The following is an 18084-nucleotide window of genomic DNA, read 5'->3' on the forward strand; positions in this document are numbered from 1 at the left end:
GACTCAACAGTGCACTGTTCATCTATATCAACTGGATGCACTTCTTTTGATTTTATGTTTTTCTTAATTAACAGCACTCATTCTATTATGCACTTCTTTTGATTTTATGTTTTTCTTAATTAACAGCACTCATTCTGTTATGTAAACAAAAATTGCCTTGTAGATTTTTTTTTCCAGTACTGAAAAATAGGAAGGAAGAAACTAAAATAATTATTATTAGCAATTATTCTTAGCTTATTGTTTAAATAAGCTGAATTAATGCAATTTTACTTTATTAGATAAAAGAAGTTGCCCCTCACACAAGTGCACCTAAAACTAGACGGTTTTGGAAACAAGATATGAAGGTAAGTAAACACCTTGGTTAAAGAAATCAAAATATAAATAAAACAACTTGTAGAAAATGTATAGCATTGTAAGTATACAACACGTTTTAAATATTGCAGAAAATGTTCCTTTATTATAAATGAAAACATAAAATATTGAACTGATTTAAAAATATTTCAGTCAAAAAAATTTGGTAGATTAAATAATGAAATATATGTTAAAGGACATTACTGAATGCAGAAGTAATGTTGATGAAAATAATTGTAACATGCAAACAATATAGTTATATTTATAACTGATTAAAAGAAAGATGATGCATCTGTAGACACAATTAAGATATATTTAACCAGTAAAATCTATGCAATTATCATAGAAAAAAGGATTAGAACTATTATAAAATGTAACTTTTGAATAAAAAACAGTTTGGGTTAAATATATGATGGGTCATATATTTATACCAAGACAAATTATAGAAAGTTCCTGGAAACATGACAAAAATCTAGATCTAGGTTTGTTGACCTTTGGAAAAATCATATAATGCAGTTCTTTTCTTTCAAATTTTATAAAAATATGGCATCAAGAATATTCTTTTAATAAAAAGTTAAACAATTAACGAAAACGTTTAATAAGAAACTAGTTTAACCCAAGTTTAACTCAAACTTAATAAAAAGTTAGGGTTAAACTTTGACTGGAGCTGGGTTGCGATTTATCACTTCTTTTTATAATTTTTATGTACCACTTAATAAAAGATTGTAAGTCATTGATAAAGTTTAGTGTGGGTGATAAAATTGGATCATTGTTATATGCAGATGGCATTCTGCTGCTAAATAGTAACTTACAAGATTTTCACAAATCTCTGAATAAGTTTGATATACAGTATGTTGTGGACCAGTAATATTCAACCAATGGTAGACGTATTCCTGTGGGGGGGGGGGGTCACAAGGACCATTCAAGGGGATTGGGAAATGCTGAAATATAAAATCAGCTTTATTGAAAAATTCTTTATAAATATTTAATATTTATATGAACTTCGTTAATTAACTCACCTCTGAAAGCCTGCTTATTTAAATTTTCATGTGAGTGACTCAAAAATAAGCCATGACATTACTAAAACATTTTTGTGCAGAAAGTCTTAAACGGGCGCCTCCGTAGCCAGGTGGGAAGGAGCAGCAGTGCGTAGCACATGCTTCTTGATTAGACCGGGGTTCGAGCCCGTCACCACCAAATACGGAGTATGCGGAAAGGTCAAGGAATGACCACCGCATATCCCGGAGCAATATGGCCTTAGTTGCTAATGCTCCTAAAAACCAAATAACAAACATAACAAACAAAGTCTTAAACTGTGTAAATTCAAACTATGACATTGTTTAGTGCAATTTCATCATTACTGCATAATTGAATTTTAAGACAAGCTATAGTTTATACATTAGGCATCATTATTATATCTCATATTATTGAAATCCTTCAAAGTTACCTTTCACTTATACTTTGTAATCAAAGGAACACTTCCCTTTTAGATGTGTCTGGTGTTACTTATTCTCATTTGACTACAACCATCTAGATAGCACTGTGCCAAAGCTATTTGACCTCTCATCAGTGGGCAGGTAGGTACCCAAAGGTATCAGAGCTGATGATAGCACTTCACAATATGAGATGCTACATTATGATAATGATGCCTAACATACAAATTTTGGTTTGTCTTAAAATTCATCTATGTAGTAATGATGCAATTGCACTAAGCAACATCAGAAGAAGAAATTACTTACAGGAAACACTACTTTCCTGAAATTGCTTTTAGTAAAGCACATTAACTCAAAACACTTGAATAGAACATAAAACAAAAAGCACTGGCAATGAGAATTAAAACTCAAACACATGTTTTTTATTATCTTGTTTGTTTTTATTTTTCTTTTTTCTATTTTTTTGCTATTATTTTTAAACTGTCTTTTTTAATTTTTGAATCTTTCACATGAGAATTTAAATAAGCAAACATTTTAGAGATGGGTTACTCAATTAAAGAAGCTATTGTTTCTAAATTTATCTTTATATCATTGCACACATGTTAGATGCTTATAGGCTTAAATAGTAAATTTTTTTTGGGTTAATTGATCAATTGTCATTACTATTATAAATTGATAAGAGGTTGAACATAGCTGGATTGTCAAGAGTGCAGTAGCACATGCATTTGAATGGTTTATGGTTCACTTCCGCATGACTGCTAATTATGGATAATGATTGTATTCATTATCAAATTAGGCGCCTCCGTAGCCAGGTGGGAAGGAGCAGCAGTGCATAGCACACGCTTCTTAATTAGACTGGGTTCGAGCCCGTCACCACCAAATACGGAGGATGCAGAAAGGTCCAGGAATGACCACCGTATATCCCGGAGCAATATGGCCTTAGTTGCTAATGCTCCTAAAAACCAAATAACAAACAAAACATTATCAAATTGATTAGTTGTAAATTTCTCAGAGCCAGTAGTGTTCATGCCAGAATATATAATTGGAACATTTCTGAAATATATTTAGGGGTCATAAATCTCATAGACAAAAATAAGAATGTTGTTACATCAACAAAAAAAAAAGTTGAATATCACTTCTGATTGAATACCACTGCCAATAAACAATTTAGCAGGAAAATTAGTTACACAAAAAATCAAAAGTTATGAAGATTGGGATAACAAGGAAAATTTTTAGTTTAGTATAAATGACTAAAAATTGGAACAAGTTGGTAATTTTTGTATATCAAGGAACAATCTTTAATAAAGATGGAAGATATGACATGGAAATTAGCAAATAGAATAAGTTGAGCAGAAATTGCAGGAAGCCGCTTAAATAAATTCATTCGCAGTAAAAGGGAAATTATTCGAAAGACAAACTTTGTTGTTCATAATACAGCTTTTAAGCCAGTTTTAATTTGTGATGCTGAGGACTGGATAGGAAATCCCATTATAGCAAATATCATTTTAATGAAGATTTTACTATAGCAAAAATATTTCCAGATCCAGGAAAACTTTCCTTATTATTAGCTTTTCAGGTTTCTTTTGAACAAAATAATTCTGAATTAAAATTCAGTATGATGCAATAAAAAAAAAAGTTCAATGACTGAACAATATTTGGGAAATAATGAAGTTTATTTGGATGGATTTCCTTTGAAGTAATCTCCTTGACACTATATGCAACAATTTTAATGTTTCTGCAACATCTGGAATCATTTTCATTGGCTTCTTTTGGAATTGCTAATAGTTCCTGTGTCACGTTTAGTAATTTTCTCAGTCTTTGCAATTCTGTGACCTTTCAAGGGGTTTTAAGCTTTAAGTGGTGGGGAACCACTTAATATATAGTTTGAACAGCATGATTTTCAAGAACAGGTTATCTTGATCAAGATAACCTAACAAAAAATGAACCACTGCTTCTTCATTGATTCTAAGCGTGTTATTATTATTATCATTATTATTATCAGCCATATGGTGCAAGGAAGCCTGAGGCTTATGCTGCACCGGCCAAAAAAAAAAAATTTCCCTATTACCCTGAGAGAGAGGGAGAGAGAGAGAGAGAGAGGTAGAAAGGAATCACCAAGAAAGAGAAGAATGATGATATTCAGCTCAGGACCCTATGTGTGGTAAGCCCACTTTCACCAGATGTGAGCCCCAGGGTGTTATAAAGCCGACCGGGCTAGCCGGGTGGGTAAAGTGTCTGCCTAGCAACCCAAAGGTTGTGGGTTCGAATCCCGCCTCGGGCTTGGATCAAAGTATTGCAAAAACCTTTTGGAGGTGCATTATGGCCACAGAAGCCGATGCACCAACAACTACCAAATAAATAATAAAAAAAAACCTTCATAAAAACACCAAAAGAACTGTATCATTTCAAGTATTTTAATCAAACAAGCAAAAAAAAAAAAGAAAGAAAGAAAGAAAGAAACCCATAAGAAACTAAACGGTGTTACATCAACAAATAATGTTGAATATTGTCAGTAGACAATTTAGCAGGATAATCTGGTGAGATGGTAGATGGGGGACACTATTAAAGAATGTTTTTCAAGAAATTTTTAAATAGAAAGCACCAAATGTGCAGGGATGTTGTAATGATACAAGTATGAATTTCCTGAGACCTGCTTTTCTAGCTGTTTTTTTTTTTTTTTTTTCCCTGAACACCATTGCACAACCACCACAAAACTGTTTTGTTGTATTTATGGTTCTGTTTGATCAAGTGAAACAAATTCATAATGAATAATATTCTGTGATTATTCTTGAAAATATTCACAAAAATTAAGTGATTACACATATGAATGGAAAAGACACTGAAAACAACAGGCATGTTATATATCTATGAACATGCCTAAAAAAATGCAATTCTGTATAGAGAATAGAACTATAAATTTTATTATTACATTTTGTAAAGGTGTCTTTCCAAATGTTTTGACAAATGGAAATCCAACAAAATGTGTGTTTTTTTTTAAACCTTGATTTATATACTTGATTTATATACAGGAGTAGGAGCATGTATGCTTGCATGTATACCAATGCTAGAAGTATAGTAAATAAATTTGATGAATTTGAAGTATTGGTCAAGACATCAAAGGCGGATATTGTTGATATAGCAGAGAAGTGGTGTCACACAGATATAAGGAATGCTGAACTGGAATTTGGGGAGTACAATGTGTACAGAAAGGATAGACAGGATAGAAAGGGAGGAGGTGTTATGCTGTTAATTAAGAAAAACATAAAATCAAAAGAAGTGCATCCAGTTGATATAGATGAACAGTGCACTGTTGAGTCAGTTTGGTGTGACACTGCGAAAGCAAAAATAAGAGTAGGAGTGTGTTATAGGCCTAATGACTCGAATGAGTACAATGAACAGTTGTACAGAGAAATAGAATGGGCTAGTAAATCGGAATGTCTTATAATGGGGGATTTTAACTTCCCAGATATTGACTGGAACTTGTGGATTAGTCACTCACACACTAGTCAGACTTTTGTGGATTTATTGGATGATTGTTTTCTGCAGCAGCATGTTCAAGAGGCAACCAGAGAAAGTAATACTCTTGATCTGGTTATCAGCAGTGATCATTAGTGTATTAAGAATTTGCAGATGAGGAACCACTAGGTGGCAGTGATCACAGTGTACTGATGTGGGATTTACTTAAAGATTTAATTACCATCAGGGGTAAAGGAAAGGGTTTTTGCTTCTGTAAAGGTGAGTACAGTGGTCTCTGACAGTTTTTAAATTCTGTACAGTGGGATAAACGGACGATGTTACCAACAGTAAATTCTAAGTGGGAAGCATTCAAGGAATTAATCGTAGATGCTACTAAAAGTTTCATACCCATTAAGAAATATTGTTCAAGGTTTAGGCCTAAATGGTTATCTAATGAACTAATGAGACTCATAACAAAGAAGACAAATGCATGGGATGCATATAAATTATCAAGCAACTCAGAAGCCTATTGCAGATATAAGCTAGTCTGTAATCAGGTCACAAAGGAGGTTAGGCAAGTGAAGGCAGATTACGAGAAATCCTTGGCAAAAGATGCTAAGAAAAACAGCAAGGATTTCTTTACTTATTTAAACTCTAAAAGGAAGGGGATGAATCTGATTGGTCCACTTGACATCGATGGTTCGACTGTTGATGATCCTGCTATGATAGCAAACAAACTGAATGAGTATTTTCCATCTACATTCACACATGAGGAATTATTATGGTTTGAAAATGGCAGAAGGTTATCAAATTGTAGCAGAATACTTAATGATTTTGTAATAACTGAAAGCAAAGTGGAGGAGAAATTGTTGAAGTTAAACATAAGAAAAGCACCTGGGGTGGATGGGATCTATCCAGTTGTATTAAAGGAGGCGGCAAAGCAACTAAGCAAACCCTTAGCCATAATTATGAGAGCATCCTTGGACTCAGGGGAGGTTCCCACGGACTGGAGATGTGCAAATGTATCCCCAATTCACAAAGGGGGATCGAAGGGTGACACGAGTAATTACAGACCAGTTAGTTTAACTTCTGTTCCGGGTAAAATAATGGAGTCACTGATTAAAGATGCATTGCAGGATCATCTAGACAAGATTGCAGCAATAATTCAGACACAGCATGGGTTTATTAAAGGAAAGTCTAGTCTGACAAATTTGATAGAATATTATGATGTGGTTACAAAGGAACTGGATGCAAAAAATAATTTTGATATCATATATTTGGATTTCAGGAAAGCTTTTGACACTGTTGCGCATGGAAGACTATTGTACAAATTGGAGCAGAATGGTATTAAGAGTAAGTTGCTACAATGGATAAAAGGATGGTTAAGTGGGAGAAGACAGAGGGTGGTAATCAATGGGTGCTGGTCTTCGTGGACTAATGTTATTAGTGGAGTCCCACAGGGTTCGGTGTTAGGTCCACTGTTGTTTTGTATATTTATCAATGATATCGATGAAGGTATATTAGGCTTAATGTTGAAGTTTGCAGATGATACAAAGGTTGGCAGGGTTGTTAATGACAGTAATGGCAGTGTGCTACTGCAACAGGATCTAGATAATTTGGGCAGATGGGCTAAGAAGTGGCAGCCGAAGTTTAACCTTGACAAATGCAAAGTACTGCATATGGGTAGAAGTAACCCCAGAGAAACGTACCAACTGTGTGGTACTACACTTAAGGTGGTAGAAAATGAAAAAGACCTGGGAGTAATTGTGCAGTCAGATATGAAGTTTTCTGAGCAATGCAGACAGGCTGCCAGGGCAGGTCATGGGGTTTTATCTATTATATATAGGAATTTTGCTAGCAGGGAGAAGGAGGTGATTGTCCTTCTGTATAAGGCAATGGTCAGGCCACGCCTTGAGTACTGCGTACAGGTCTGGAGGCCTCATTTAAGGAAGGATGTAGATTTACTTGAGCATGTACAGAGAAGGGCAACAAGATTCGTGAGGGGAATGAACAGATCCTCTTAGCAAGAGAGGCTTAAGCTCTGCAAATTGCAGTGGCTGGAGGCTAGGCACCTGCGCGGTGATCTGATTGAGGTATATAAGGCCTGGAATGGGTTGAGCACGCTGAATTCTGATGGGATCCTTCCACTTTTTCAGACAATTCGGGCGGTGTGGCATTGCGCATTATCCTGGTGAAAGACGGCACCGCCAGAGGGGAAGACCGTTGCCATGAAAGGGCTACCTGGTCATCAACGATGGTTAGGTAGGTGGTAGACATGGACAACTGGACCCGGGATGTCCCAGCAGAACATCGCCCAAAGTATGACACTACTGTCACCGACTTGGTTTCGTCCCACAGTGCATCCAGGCGTCATCACTTCCCCAGGTAAACGATGCACAAGTACCCGGCCGTCCACATAGTGCAACAGGAAACATGATTCATTGGACCAGACGACTTTCTTCCAATCATTATGACAATACGACAGGGGGCATAAATTCAAATTAGAAAAGACAGATGTAGAATAGACGTGCGGAAATTTGCCTTTAGCTAGCGGGTGGTTAATTGCTGGAACAAACTTCCATCTGTCGTTGTGGAAGTTGATGGGTTAAATAAATTTAAGGAGGAACTGGACAGGCATTTGGAGGGAATAGTGTGATTTTTTTTTTTTTTTTTTTTTCGGCTGATGCTGCATAAGCTCATACACTTGCTTTCTTGCATCACAATGCACTACTACTACTACATTAAAGGAAACAAAAACCAGAAAACAAAAAAGAGTGATTATAGATAATTATAGAATAGATAATTAAATTTAGATTTAATTCAGCATTAAAAGAGAAGTAACGTTGTTTGTGAACATATTCTAGAGTTGCAATTACTGGGTTTTATTTTACATAAAACAAACTTTTTATGTTAAACATCATCCGCGGGACCCGTTCCTGTTAGTAGACAGGACCTCTACTAATGGGGATGGGTAGTCACGCACGTGGATTTTTGAGTGGAAACTTCCATATTTCCTTTAAATGACCTTTAAGCTGTTCTAAATCCCTAGATTTTCAAATTCCCAAACTATTAGTGAAATACGAGGGATCGGGAATTTTCCTTCTATCCTGCTTCTCTTCCTTTCGCCCACTCATCCCCCCCCCCACATTTTTGAAATACGACAGTGGAACACATGCTCGCTTCCCCTTTTGAAGATGGTATTGACGAAAAGCCCCCATCAAGGAGCAGCAGTGCATAGCACACGCTTCTTGATTAGACCGGGGTTCGAGCCTGTGATGACCAAATACAGAGGATGTGGAAAGGTCAGTGAATGACCACCACATATCCCTGGAGTAATATGGCCTTAGTTGCTAATGCTCCTAAAAACCGAAAAACAACAAAAACAACAAAAACAACAGCCCCCATCAAGCATTGGATGGATTTAGGGTAAAAGCTTGTTTTTATTCTTTTGTCTTGTTGCAAGGTTGTGCCCTTCCTTTAAGCAGGTCTTTGAAACAATTTCCATCTATTCCGATTACATCTTACATGGATGCAGTTATTCCTGGAAAATATCTCATTGACAAGTTTTTTTATAATAATTTAATTTTTGTTTCATTTTATAGATAGAGAGTACCCAGTTAAGTTTTGAAGAAAGAAAGGCAATTATAAAATGGTATTGGAAATATGAAAATGTCAATGAAGTTCAGCGTGCTTGAAAATCACGATATGAAACAAAAGCACCCACACATATAACAATTACTCATTTCCGGGATAAATTTGAGAAGCATGGAACCATTCAGAATATCAATAACTTAGCATGTGGCAGGAAGAGGACATCAAGAAGTAATGAAAACGTTGAAGCTGTAAGAAATGCAATCTTGTGCACTGCAAGAAAATCAACAAGATGGTGTTCACAAGAGCTAGGTTTAAACCATACAAGTGTTTTTAGAATGATGAAGGAATTAAACTTTAAGTCATTTATACCTCGATTAGTTCATGCAATCCAGGAAGGTGATCCAGATTGACGATTGCAATTTTGTGAGCAGTACATTAAAAAAAAAAAAAGGCGAAAATCATGCTTTTCAGGATAGAATTGTGTGGTCAGATGAGGCCACATTTAAAATGAATGGCCATATAAATCATCACGATTGTGTTTACTGGGCTATTGAAAATCCACACATCACTCTACAGAAAGATGTCAATCTAACTGGGGCTCTCACACTTGGAAAAATTGGTCTCTATCGATTCAATGGTTACTGTTAATGGAAAAAAAATATCTGGATATATGTTGAGGGTTTGTGCTGTACCAAAAATCAGAGACATATTTTCAGATACATTGGTATATTTTCAACAAGATGGTACACCTCCACATTACACTGTGCAAGATTATCCTGACAATGAATTTCATGATTACTACTACTACTACTACTTAGCCACATGGTGCAAGGAAACCTGAGGCTTATGCTGCACCAGCCAAAAAAAAATTTCCAAAGTTACCCTGAGAGAGAGAGAGAAATAGAAGGGAATCACCAAGAAAGAGAAGAATAATGATATCCAGCTCAGGACCCTGGGTGTGCCAAGCCCATACTCACCAGATGGATAGGTCGTTGAGGGAGTGCTTTTGAATATCTTCCAAGGGCGCCAGATCTCACCCCTTTAGATTTTTTTGCTTGGAGATACTTGAAAAATCGGGTTTACAGTCACAAACATTGGAGAAATTTTGGATGAAAATTCAACAAGAAGCAGAAAACATTTCACCTGATTTGTGCATTTCAGTATGTAAACCTGTTGAAGATACAGCAGGCCCCCGTTATAACGCGGTTCGCTTTACGCTGATTCGCTATAACGCTATTCTTATATTATAACCCGTATCTGACTATAACACTGTCACAGATCACTATAGCGCTCTTTTACAGATTGCATTTTTGGTATATTTAACGAAATCGTTTCATTTGATGGAGTCGATAGCTTGAAAATGAATAGCAAAACAGAATTAAAACGTTTCCCATGCTCAGTGAAATTTTCTCGCACTCTAATTTAATTGCAGTACAGTGACTTGTTACGTAGTTCCGAGATCAACATTTAAAAAAATGATCAAGTATATTGCTTGTAATATTTGCGTTATATGCATTTATCCGAAGTCTAATCATCACTCAGTACTGTGTTAGACATCATGCGAAACGGATAGTTACAACCAACGCAGTTACATTTTTGAAGAGTTAATAATGGCAGATAAGAATGAAAAAGGAAAAAGGTCTGAGCGCAGTACGAAGACTATAAATGTAAGAAAAAGACTGAATTTGAAAATTAAATTAGACGTTTTGAAGCGAATCGATTCCGGTCAAAGACAAGTGGATGTGTTAATAATTTAGGACTTGCAAGTTTAACTGTAAGAACAATTATAAAAAAAAAAAATAAAGAATTAATTTTAGCAGTGGGAAAGATAGCTGTTCCACTGCAAGCAACTAGGGCTAGACCGGCTATTAGGATTGAAATGGAAAGACTTTAACTAATTTTATTGAAGTTAATATCCAATGCAGAATTCAGTTAAGTTAAATATTATTAAAAAAAGAGAGAGAGAGAGAGAGAGAGAGAGAGAGAGAGAGAGAGAGAGAGAGAGAGAGAGAGATTAGCCAATATGATGATCTGAAGAAAACTCACCTAAAAAAAAAAAAAAAAAGTGGAACCATTTAAAACTAGTAAGGGCTGGTTGAATAGATTTAAAATCCAGGGAGAAGCTGCAAGTGCAGAAGGAGCCGAAACTTTCAAAAAAGAACTTGTTAAAATTATTGAAGAGGGGTATTATGTGTTATTATTATTATTAGCCATATGGTGCAAGGAAGCCTAAGGCTTATGCTGCACCAGCAAAAAAATTCCGAGTTACCCTGAGAGAGAGAAGTAGAAAGGAATCACCAAGAAAGAGAAGAATGATAATACCTAGCTCAGGACCCTAGGTGTGCCATGCCCATACTCACCAGATGTGAGCCAAGTTTTTAACATAGATAAAGCAGGACTTCTGTGGAAACGAATGCCTAAAAGAAGTTTCATATTGAAAGAAGAAAAAAACATGCCAGGTTTCAAAGTGGCGAAGGATCGGGTGACTTTATTGTAGGGTGGTAACGCTGCGGGGGATTTAAAATTAATACCCCTTTTAGTTTATTTGGAAGAGGGCCAAAGTTCAACCCAAAATCGATACATTTTTCATGATTAAATTCATTAATTAAATAAATCAATTTAGATCAATTAAATCATGATTTTAATTGGAATTTTAAGTTTAATTTTGATACTTAAGTAGCTACCACATAATTATATACGTATGTAATGCAGAATATTTTATATGTACAAATATTTGAATATTAAATATTTTGACCGACATTTGTGCATCTTTTTTCTACCGTTTATTAGTGATTAAAAAATATCCTATGGCACCGACCGCAACTCACAAATACATATGTTACCTTATGGGAATGCGGCGCTCACTTAGCGTGGATTCACTTAGTGCTGTTTTTACGGAACAAATTATTAGCGTTAAGCGGGGGTCACCTGCATATGCTGCTCATGCATTAATGCTGATGGAGGGCACTTTGAACAAGTAAAGTATGTATACATAATTTTGAAACACCCTGTGTGTGTGTGTGTGTGTGTGTGTGTGTGTGTGTGTGTGTGTGTGTGTGTGTGTGTGTGTGTGTGTGTGTGTGTGTGTGACCCCAGGGGCTCACATCTGGAGAGTATGGGCTTGGCAAACTTAGGGTCCTCAGCTGGATATCATCATTCTTCTCTTTCTTGGAGATTTCTTTCTACTTCTCTCTCATGGTAATTTGGGATTTTTTTTTTTTTTTTTTGGCTGGTGCAGCATAAGCCTCAGGCTTAATTGCACCATATGGCTAATAATATACAGGGTGTTTCAGTTAAACGTTTCAGAACTTCGAAGAGGGGTAGGGTACATCCTGACAACTCGAAATCATATAGCAATGTGGGGTCGGAAATGCTTTCCTGAAGCGGTATTGTACACAGAAGTCGTCGTGCGACGTCGTGCAGCACAGATTCGATTTTTGGTCAATGAATGGGCCGGTATTATGGGAGATCACCTCATCGGACCTTACCTGTTACCGTGTCGTCTAACCGGACCTATCTACTTGATCTTTCTGCAGCAAGTATTGCCACAACTTTTGAGAGATGAACAGATTTCTGCATCGACGCAACAGACAATGTGGTTCCAACACGATGGAGCCCCTGCCCATTATAGCGGAGATGTTCGTAACTACCTGGATGTCACATTTGGTCAACAGTGGATCGGACGTGGTGGTCCCGTGCGTTGGCCTGCTCGGTCACCCGACCTATCATGTCTTGATTTTTATTTCTGGGGTCATATGAAATCGCTAGTTTATGACACCCCTGTTGACAATGCTGAGGAGCTGGTTGCAAGAATCGCAGTAGCTGCCGAAGAAATTCGAAATTCGCCTGGAGTATTCCAGAATGTTCGGATGTCCATGCGTCGGAGATGTGAGGCGTGCATTGTAGCCCGTGGAAGAAACTTCGAACACTTACTTTAATCCATGTACCTTTTGCTTCTTTTCATGTATTATTAAAACGATTTCTCACTTACGGTCTCTTTTCTTTATGGTGCTTCTGTGTACAACACCGCTTCAGGAAAGCATTTCCGACCCCACATTGCTATATGATTTCGAGTTGTCAGGATGTACCCTACCCCTCTTAGAAGTTCTGAAACGTTTAACTGAAACACCCTGTATATATATAGTGAATAATGCAGGTGGTTAATACACATTTATGGATATGTGGTAAAAAAAAAATTGTTTAAAATTAAAATAGAATAAGACAAAATTAAATAAATAAACTAAATAATATTATCAGAAAACTTTACCAGTTAAGATCTTCTGTTTCTAGGTTAGTTGGTAGTGATTGACCTGGATTGTGGGGGTTTATTTGGTTGGAGGGTTAGTTTTTGGTTAAGAAGTGTACGTGACTATTTTTGATCTGAATTCCTTTGTTACAGTTAACGTTAACCATGACTTCTATTATAAAGTATCTTTGTAGATTCTACCATTATGGTATCTGTCTGTGGCCAATACTGATGTTTTGGAATATGCCCATTTGTGGTTCTCAGTCCAAGTATGGAAAGAAAAGAAAAGACCATGAAACATTTTACTGTTATATGAACTGAATTATACATAGTTCTAATTCAGAAATAAACATAATTATACTAGTGTAGATTTGAGTGTTTTATTATTTTCAAACAACATAATTTACTTATGTACCATTCTATATGGTTGAGAACATATTCTAGAATTGAAATTGCTATTTTTTTTTTTTTTAACATAAAACAAATATTTTGATTTAAATGTGTTGTTTGGCTAGAATTATGAGACTATTTATACCTTGTTCTACAATATTGCTGATTGAGTTGGATAAAAGGCGCCTCCGTAGCCAGGTGGGAAGGAGCAGCAGTGCATAGCACACGCTTCTTGATTAGACCGGGGTTCGAGCCCGTCACCACCAAATACGGAGGATGCGGAAAGGTCAGGAAATGACCACCGCATATCCCGGAGCAATATGGCCTTAGTTGCTAATGCTCCTAAAAAAAAACCAAATAACAGAAATAATAACAGAGTTGGATAAGAGGTGTCTAAACATCAGTGTTGGACATAATGGGAAGACAAAGATACACATGTTTAAAGATCTGTGGCACAGGACCTTCCAAAAGCATTGATAGAATGCAGAACCATCATATCTGACAGATGTCTTTGATGAACAGGTTAGCCATTTCTGCCCAGATTAGGAGTGTTATTGTTCTCCATCTGACCCCACACATAGTTTGCAATTGTTTGCTGGAAGCAAAGCTGTAATCTCGAGTCCTACTTAACTGTTTGAATCTCATTCTACTCATTGTTGTGAATGTCTTCAGTGGTGGCTTGCACAGGTCTGGTGGCAAGAGGCAGGAATGGTGTTTAGTATTATTTAGTGATGAGGGCTGTCTTTACACACCCTAGAATCCAGAATTTTTCTGTAAATTGCAGTCAGATTTGCATTTTGTGGGGATATTAAAAATGTCAATAGAGATTTAAGTGGATTGCATTTTAAGTTAATTAAGTTAAGTGAACATGTCTGGAATCTGACTGCAAACTGGCTGACGTCACATTTGACCTTTGGCACCTCCGTAGCCAGGTGGGCAGGAGCAGCAGTGCGTAGCACACACTTCTTGATTAGACCGGGGTTCGAGCCCGTGACCACCAAACACGGAGGATGCGGGAAAGGTCAGGGAATGACCACCGCATATCCCAGGAGCAATATGGCCTTAGTTGCTAATGCTCCTAAAAAAAAAAAAACAAAAACAAAAAAAAAAAAAACAAATAAAAATAACATTTGACCCTTGCGCTTTCAGTTCCCAAATTGAAAGTTCATATGGAGCAGACCTGGAATTGTATACCACAAGATGGCATTCCAGGCCAGTTGCTCACTAAAATTGGTGCTTCATTTATTTATTTCAGTCATGATGCATCAATAAGCTAAGGAAATATTGGATTGGCATCAAATTTTCAATTATGTTTTCCTTATCCCTGGGAAGATTTTTGGCACATTTTGATTCCATGGCCTCCCCAGTTCCTTCCTTCAACACACACACACACACACACACACACACACACACACACACACACACACACACACACACACACACACACACACACACACACAGCACACAGAATATGCATATGTAAACAAATGAAAGTGTATTTCTTACGTTAAGGCATTATTCAATAAGGAAAAAAAATCAACACCAAATTTTCAGTATGCATTTGTGTTGGTCTTTGGGTAGGTTACAAGCCCGATTCCAAATCCATAGCCCCAGTTCTGACCTGTAGAATGTATTATACATTATCATTTGCATTATCTATACATTAACATATACATTGTATGTCATCATTATTACGTTACATTTTTTTCTCCGTGCTCTTGTCCTCGAGTTTTGCCTCTACAAAGATTTATGCATCACTTAAAAAGGTCTTAATGAGGAAATTAATTAATAATGTGAATCAGAATTAAATGAATTTCATTATTTATCATTAATTTGACATTAAATTAATCATCTCATTAATATATTCTAATTGAATGAAATGATAATTTTTAAAAATTGCTTAAGGAACCACATTTGATTTCTGCACCATTTTTTTGTATCGATAAGAACTTTTGAATTTTAACTATATATAATTAAAAATGTAAAGTTCATAGCATAACTGGTGCATAGTGTTATTACTGCATGAGGTATGTTTGTTTAGTGTGGTATTTTTAACTATATTGAATTTGAACAAAAATCATTCCTCAGACCAGAGCAACAAAGCAAAGGGCTCAAGCTAGTGGGAGGGCTGTTGCTCTGAGAAGAACTGAGAGGGCAATTGTCCTTCGAATTGCGGCTTTATGAAATGTATGTCTTGTTACATAATTTGTTTAGGGCAATAGCCTGAGGTTACAAAGAAGTTAACCAGTGTATAAGTTTGTGCTGTAGCATCATGTTTATACTTAGCCAACTACTAAATAGTTACAAAATTGGTATCATTTAAGTATATCTCATATTGTGGATGCCTTCACAACGATTTGCCATGGTATTACTCTACCTCGAATAAGTAACGCTTCTCTAATAGAGAAGACTAATGAGATATACTTAAATGATGCCAATTTTGTAACTACTTAGTAGTTGGCTATGTATAAACATGATACTATAGCATAAACCTATATGTTAGTCAACTTCTTTGTAACCTGAGGCCTCTAAACAAATTATGTAATTTTCAATTACTTGTACACCAGGCATCTCTCGTATTGTGGAGTTATACTTCGCAACTGGGTTATCATCATTGCGACACCAGGGTACCTGCCCACCCACCAATGAAGAGCCAATAAGCTCTTAAACGGTACCATCTGGGTGGTGGTGGTGCTATCCGTCAAGAATAAGTAACAGTAGTCTTCTCCATTAGTTAAGCGTTAGCTATTCGAGGTAGTGCAATACCATGGAAACTCATTGTGAAGGTATTCACAATATGAGATTTACTTAAACGATGCCAATTTTGTAACTACTTAGTAGTTGGTATGTATAAACATGATGCTGTAGCACAAACTTATATGTTTATATGGCTTGTTTAATGTTTACAGAGCTACCAGGAATGGGACATAATATTGACAAGGGGATGTCTTTGCGTGTTTGATGTAAGGAGTTTGAGGATATTAGTAGCCAGATCAGCATTGTTTATAGGCCTTTATGAGAGCCTTAAGAACAGGATGAATGCCCTCAAAAGAATTAAATTAATAAATAGTTTTTATTGATATTATAAGGTATTCAATTTCAACAAGGAAGATAAATTATTTGAATAAATTGTAGCTGAGTTATAACACTTTAAATGCAAGTCTTACATCTGGGCAACAGTAAACATAGAGGAATGTACCAATTGAGTAGAATCACACTCAAGGTAGTTGATAATAAAAAAGACTTGGGAATAATTACATAATCGGATGTGAAAATTTAGACAGGACAGCTTATGGTATTTTATGCAATGATGTGAAGGAACTTTGCCAGTAGAAACAAGATGCAGTTGTTCTGTATGAGGCAAGGGTTAGGTCTTGTTTTGAATATTGCATATAGTTTTTTAAAGTTCATTTTAACCTTGCCTTGGCCAACTTTAGTAGTGGCATGGGAGAAAAAGTGCCTCATACATTAAGGAAGCACAAAGAAAAAAAGAAGAAAAAAAAGAAAAGATAAAGGGATGGATATATATTTTTTTATATTTTCAAACTCTAGTTTAACTAGAAAACATAGACACAATATCCAGCATTCGGTGCCTCTGTAGCCAGGTGGGCAGGAGCAGCAGTGTGTAGCACATGCTTCTTGATTAGACTGGGGTTCGAGCCCATGACCACCAAATATGGAGGATGCGGAAAGGTCAGGGAATGACCACCGCATATCCCCAGAGCGATATGGCCTTAGTTGCTAATGCTCCTAAAAAGAAAACAAATAACAAATATATCCAGCATTTCTTGAGACATACAATTGATTTTGACTGTACAGTATTTGTGCAACACTCTCTTGTACCTCTTAAAGATTGTGTTGATTTCAGATCCTTACTCCTGAGAGAAACTGAGATCTTGATTTATTTCTATTTTACAAAGATTTCAAGTCTTCATTTTGCTGTGAAGTTGTTTGTGGTAGCACCTTTTTTTAGGTAAATTCGTCAAAAGGGTCCTAACATTCATATGCCAACTCCAAAGTTAAGCCTAGAAACTTAAGTTTTATCATTCCTTGTTCATGATTTCTAGTTAGGCACTAAAATCACAACAAATTAGAGAATATGTGCCAACCGGGCTAGCCGAGTGGGTAAAGTACCTGCCCGACAACCCAAAGGTCGCGGGTTCGATTCCCGCCTCGGGCTTGGATCAAAGTACTGCAAAAACCTTGGGAGGTGCAATATGGCCACAGAAGCCAATGCGCCAACAACTACCAAATCAAAAAAAAAAAAAAAGAGAATATGTAAATAAATTTTACACCGACATTAGTGATGGCATGGGACAATTTCTACCCCAATGCTAAACTTGTGCAAATATCTCTGTATGGAATCAGTGAATCAGAAATAAGTCATTATGACAGTTATGCATTGAGGAAGGTGGTGGGTAGGGGCGAAGGTACTGAGAATGAAAAAGAGTAGAAATTTTGGTGAACAGAAGATTCCAGAAGAGAAGAAAAACAGAAACAGAAGAAAACAGAAGAGAAGTTAAGAAAGATGTTGGTTTTGTTTAAAAGGGTACTAAGAAGAGTCAAGATTGGTCAAAGTATAAAGGAGTATTCTTATTATTATTTCTTGCATGC

At 36.3% G+C, this 18084-nt stretch overlaps 1 protein-coding gene across 1 annotated transcript in view; it reads left to right on the forward strand.

Moving 5' to 3' along the window:
• Positions 1-293: 293 nt before the first annotated feature.
• LOC150085557 (uncharacterized) overlaps positions 294-18084 on the forward strand; it is a 107260-nt gene continuing 89469 nt past the window's right edge. Inside the window, exon 1 of the mRNA XM_090373340.1 lies at positions 294-344. Within this exon, the coding sequence (XP_090229466.1) occupies positions 339-344 (6 nt within the window). The 5' untranslated portion in view covers positions 294-338. The remainder of the gene's footprint in view (positions 345-18084) is intronic.

Source organism: Mastigoproctus giganteus, chromosome 5 (assembly GCF_048544385.1).
Source record: "Mastigoproctus giganteus isolate SK-2022 chromosome 5, ASM4854438v1, whole genome shotgun sequence".
NCBI classification, from domain to species: domain Eukaryota; kingdom Metazoa; phylum Arthropoda; class Arachnida; order Uropygi; family Thelyphonidae; genus Mastigoproctus; species Mastigoproctus giganteus.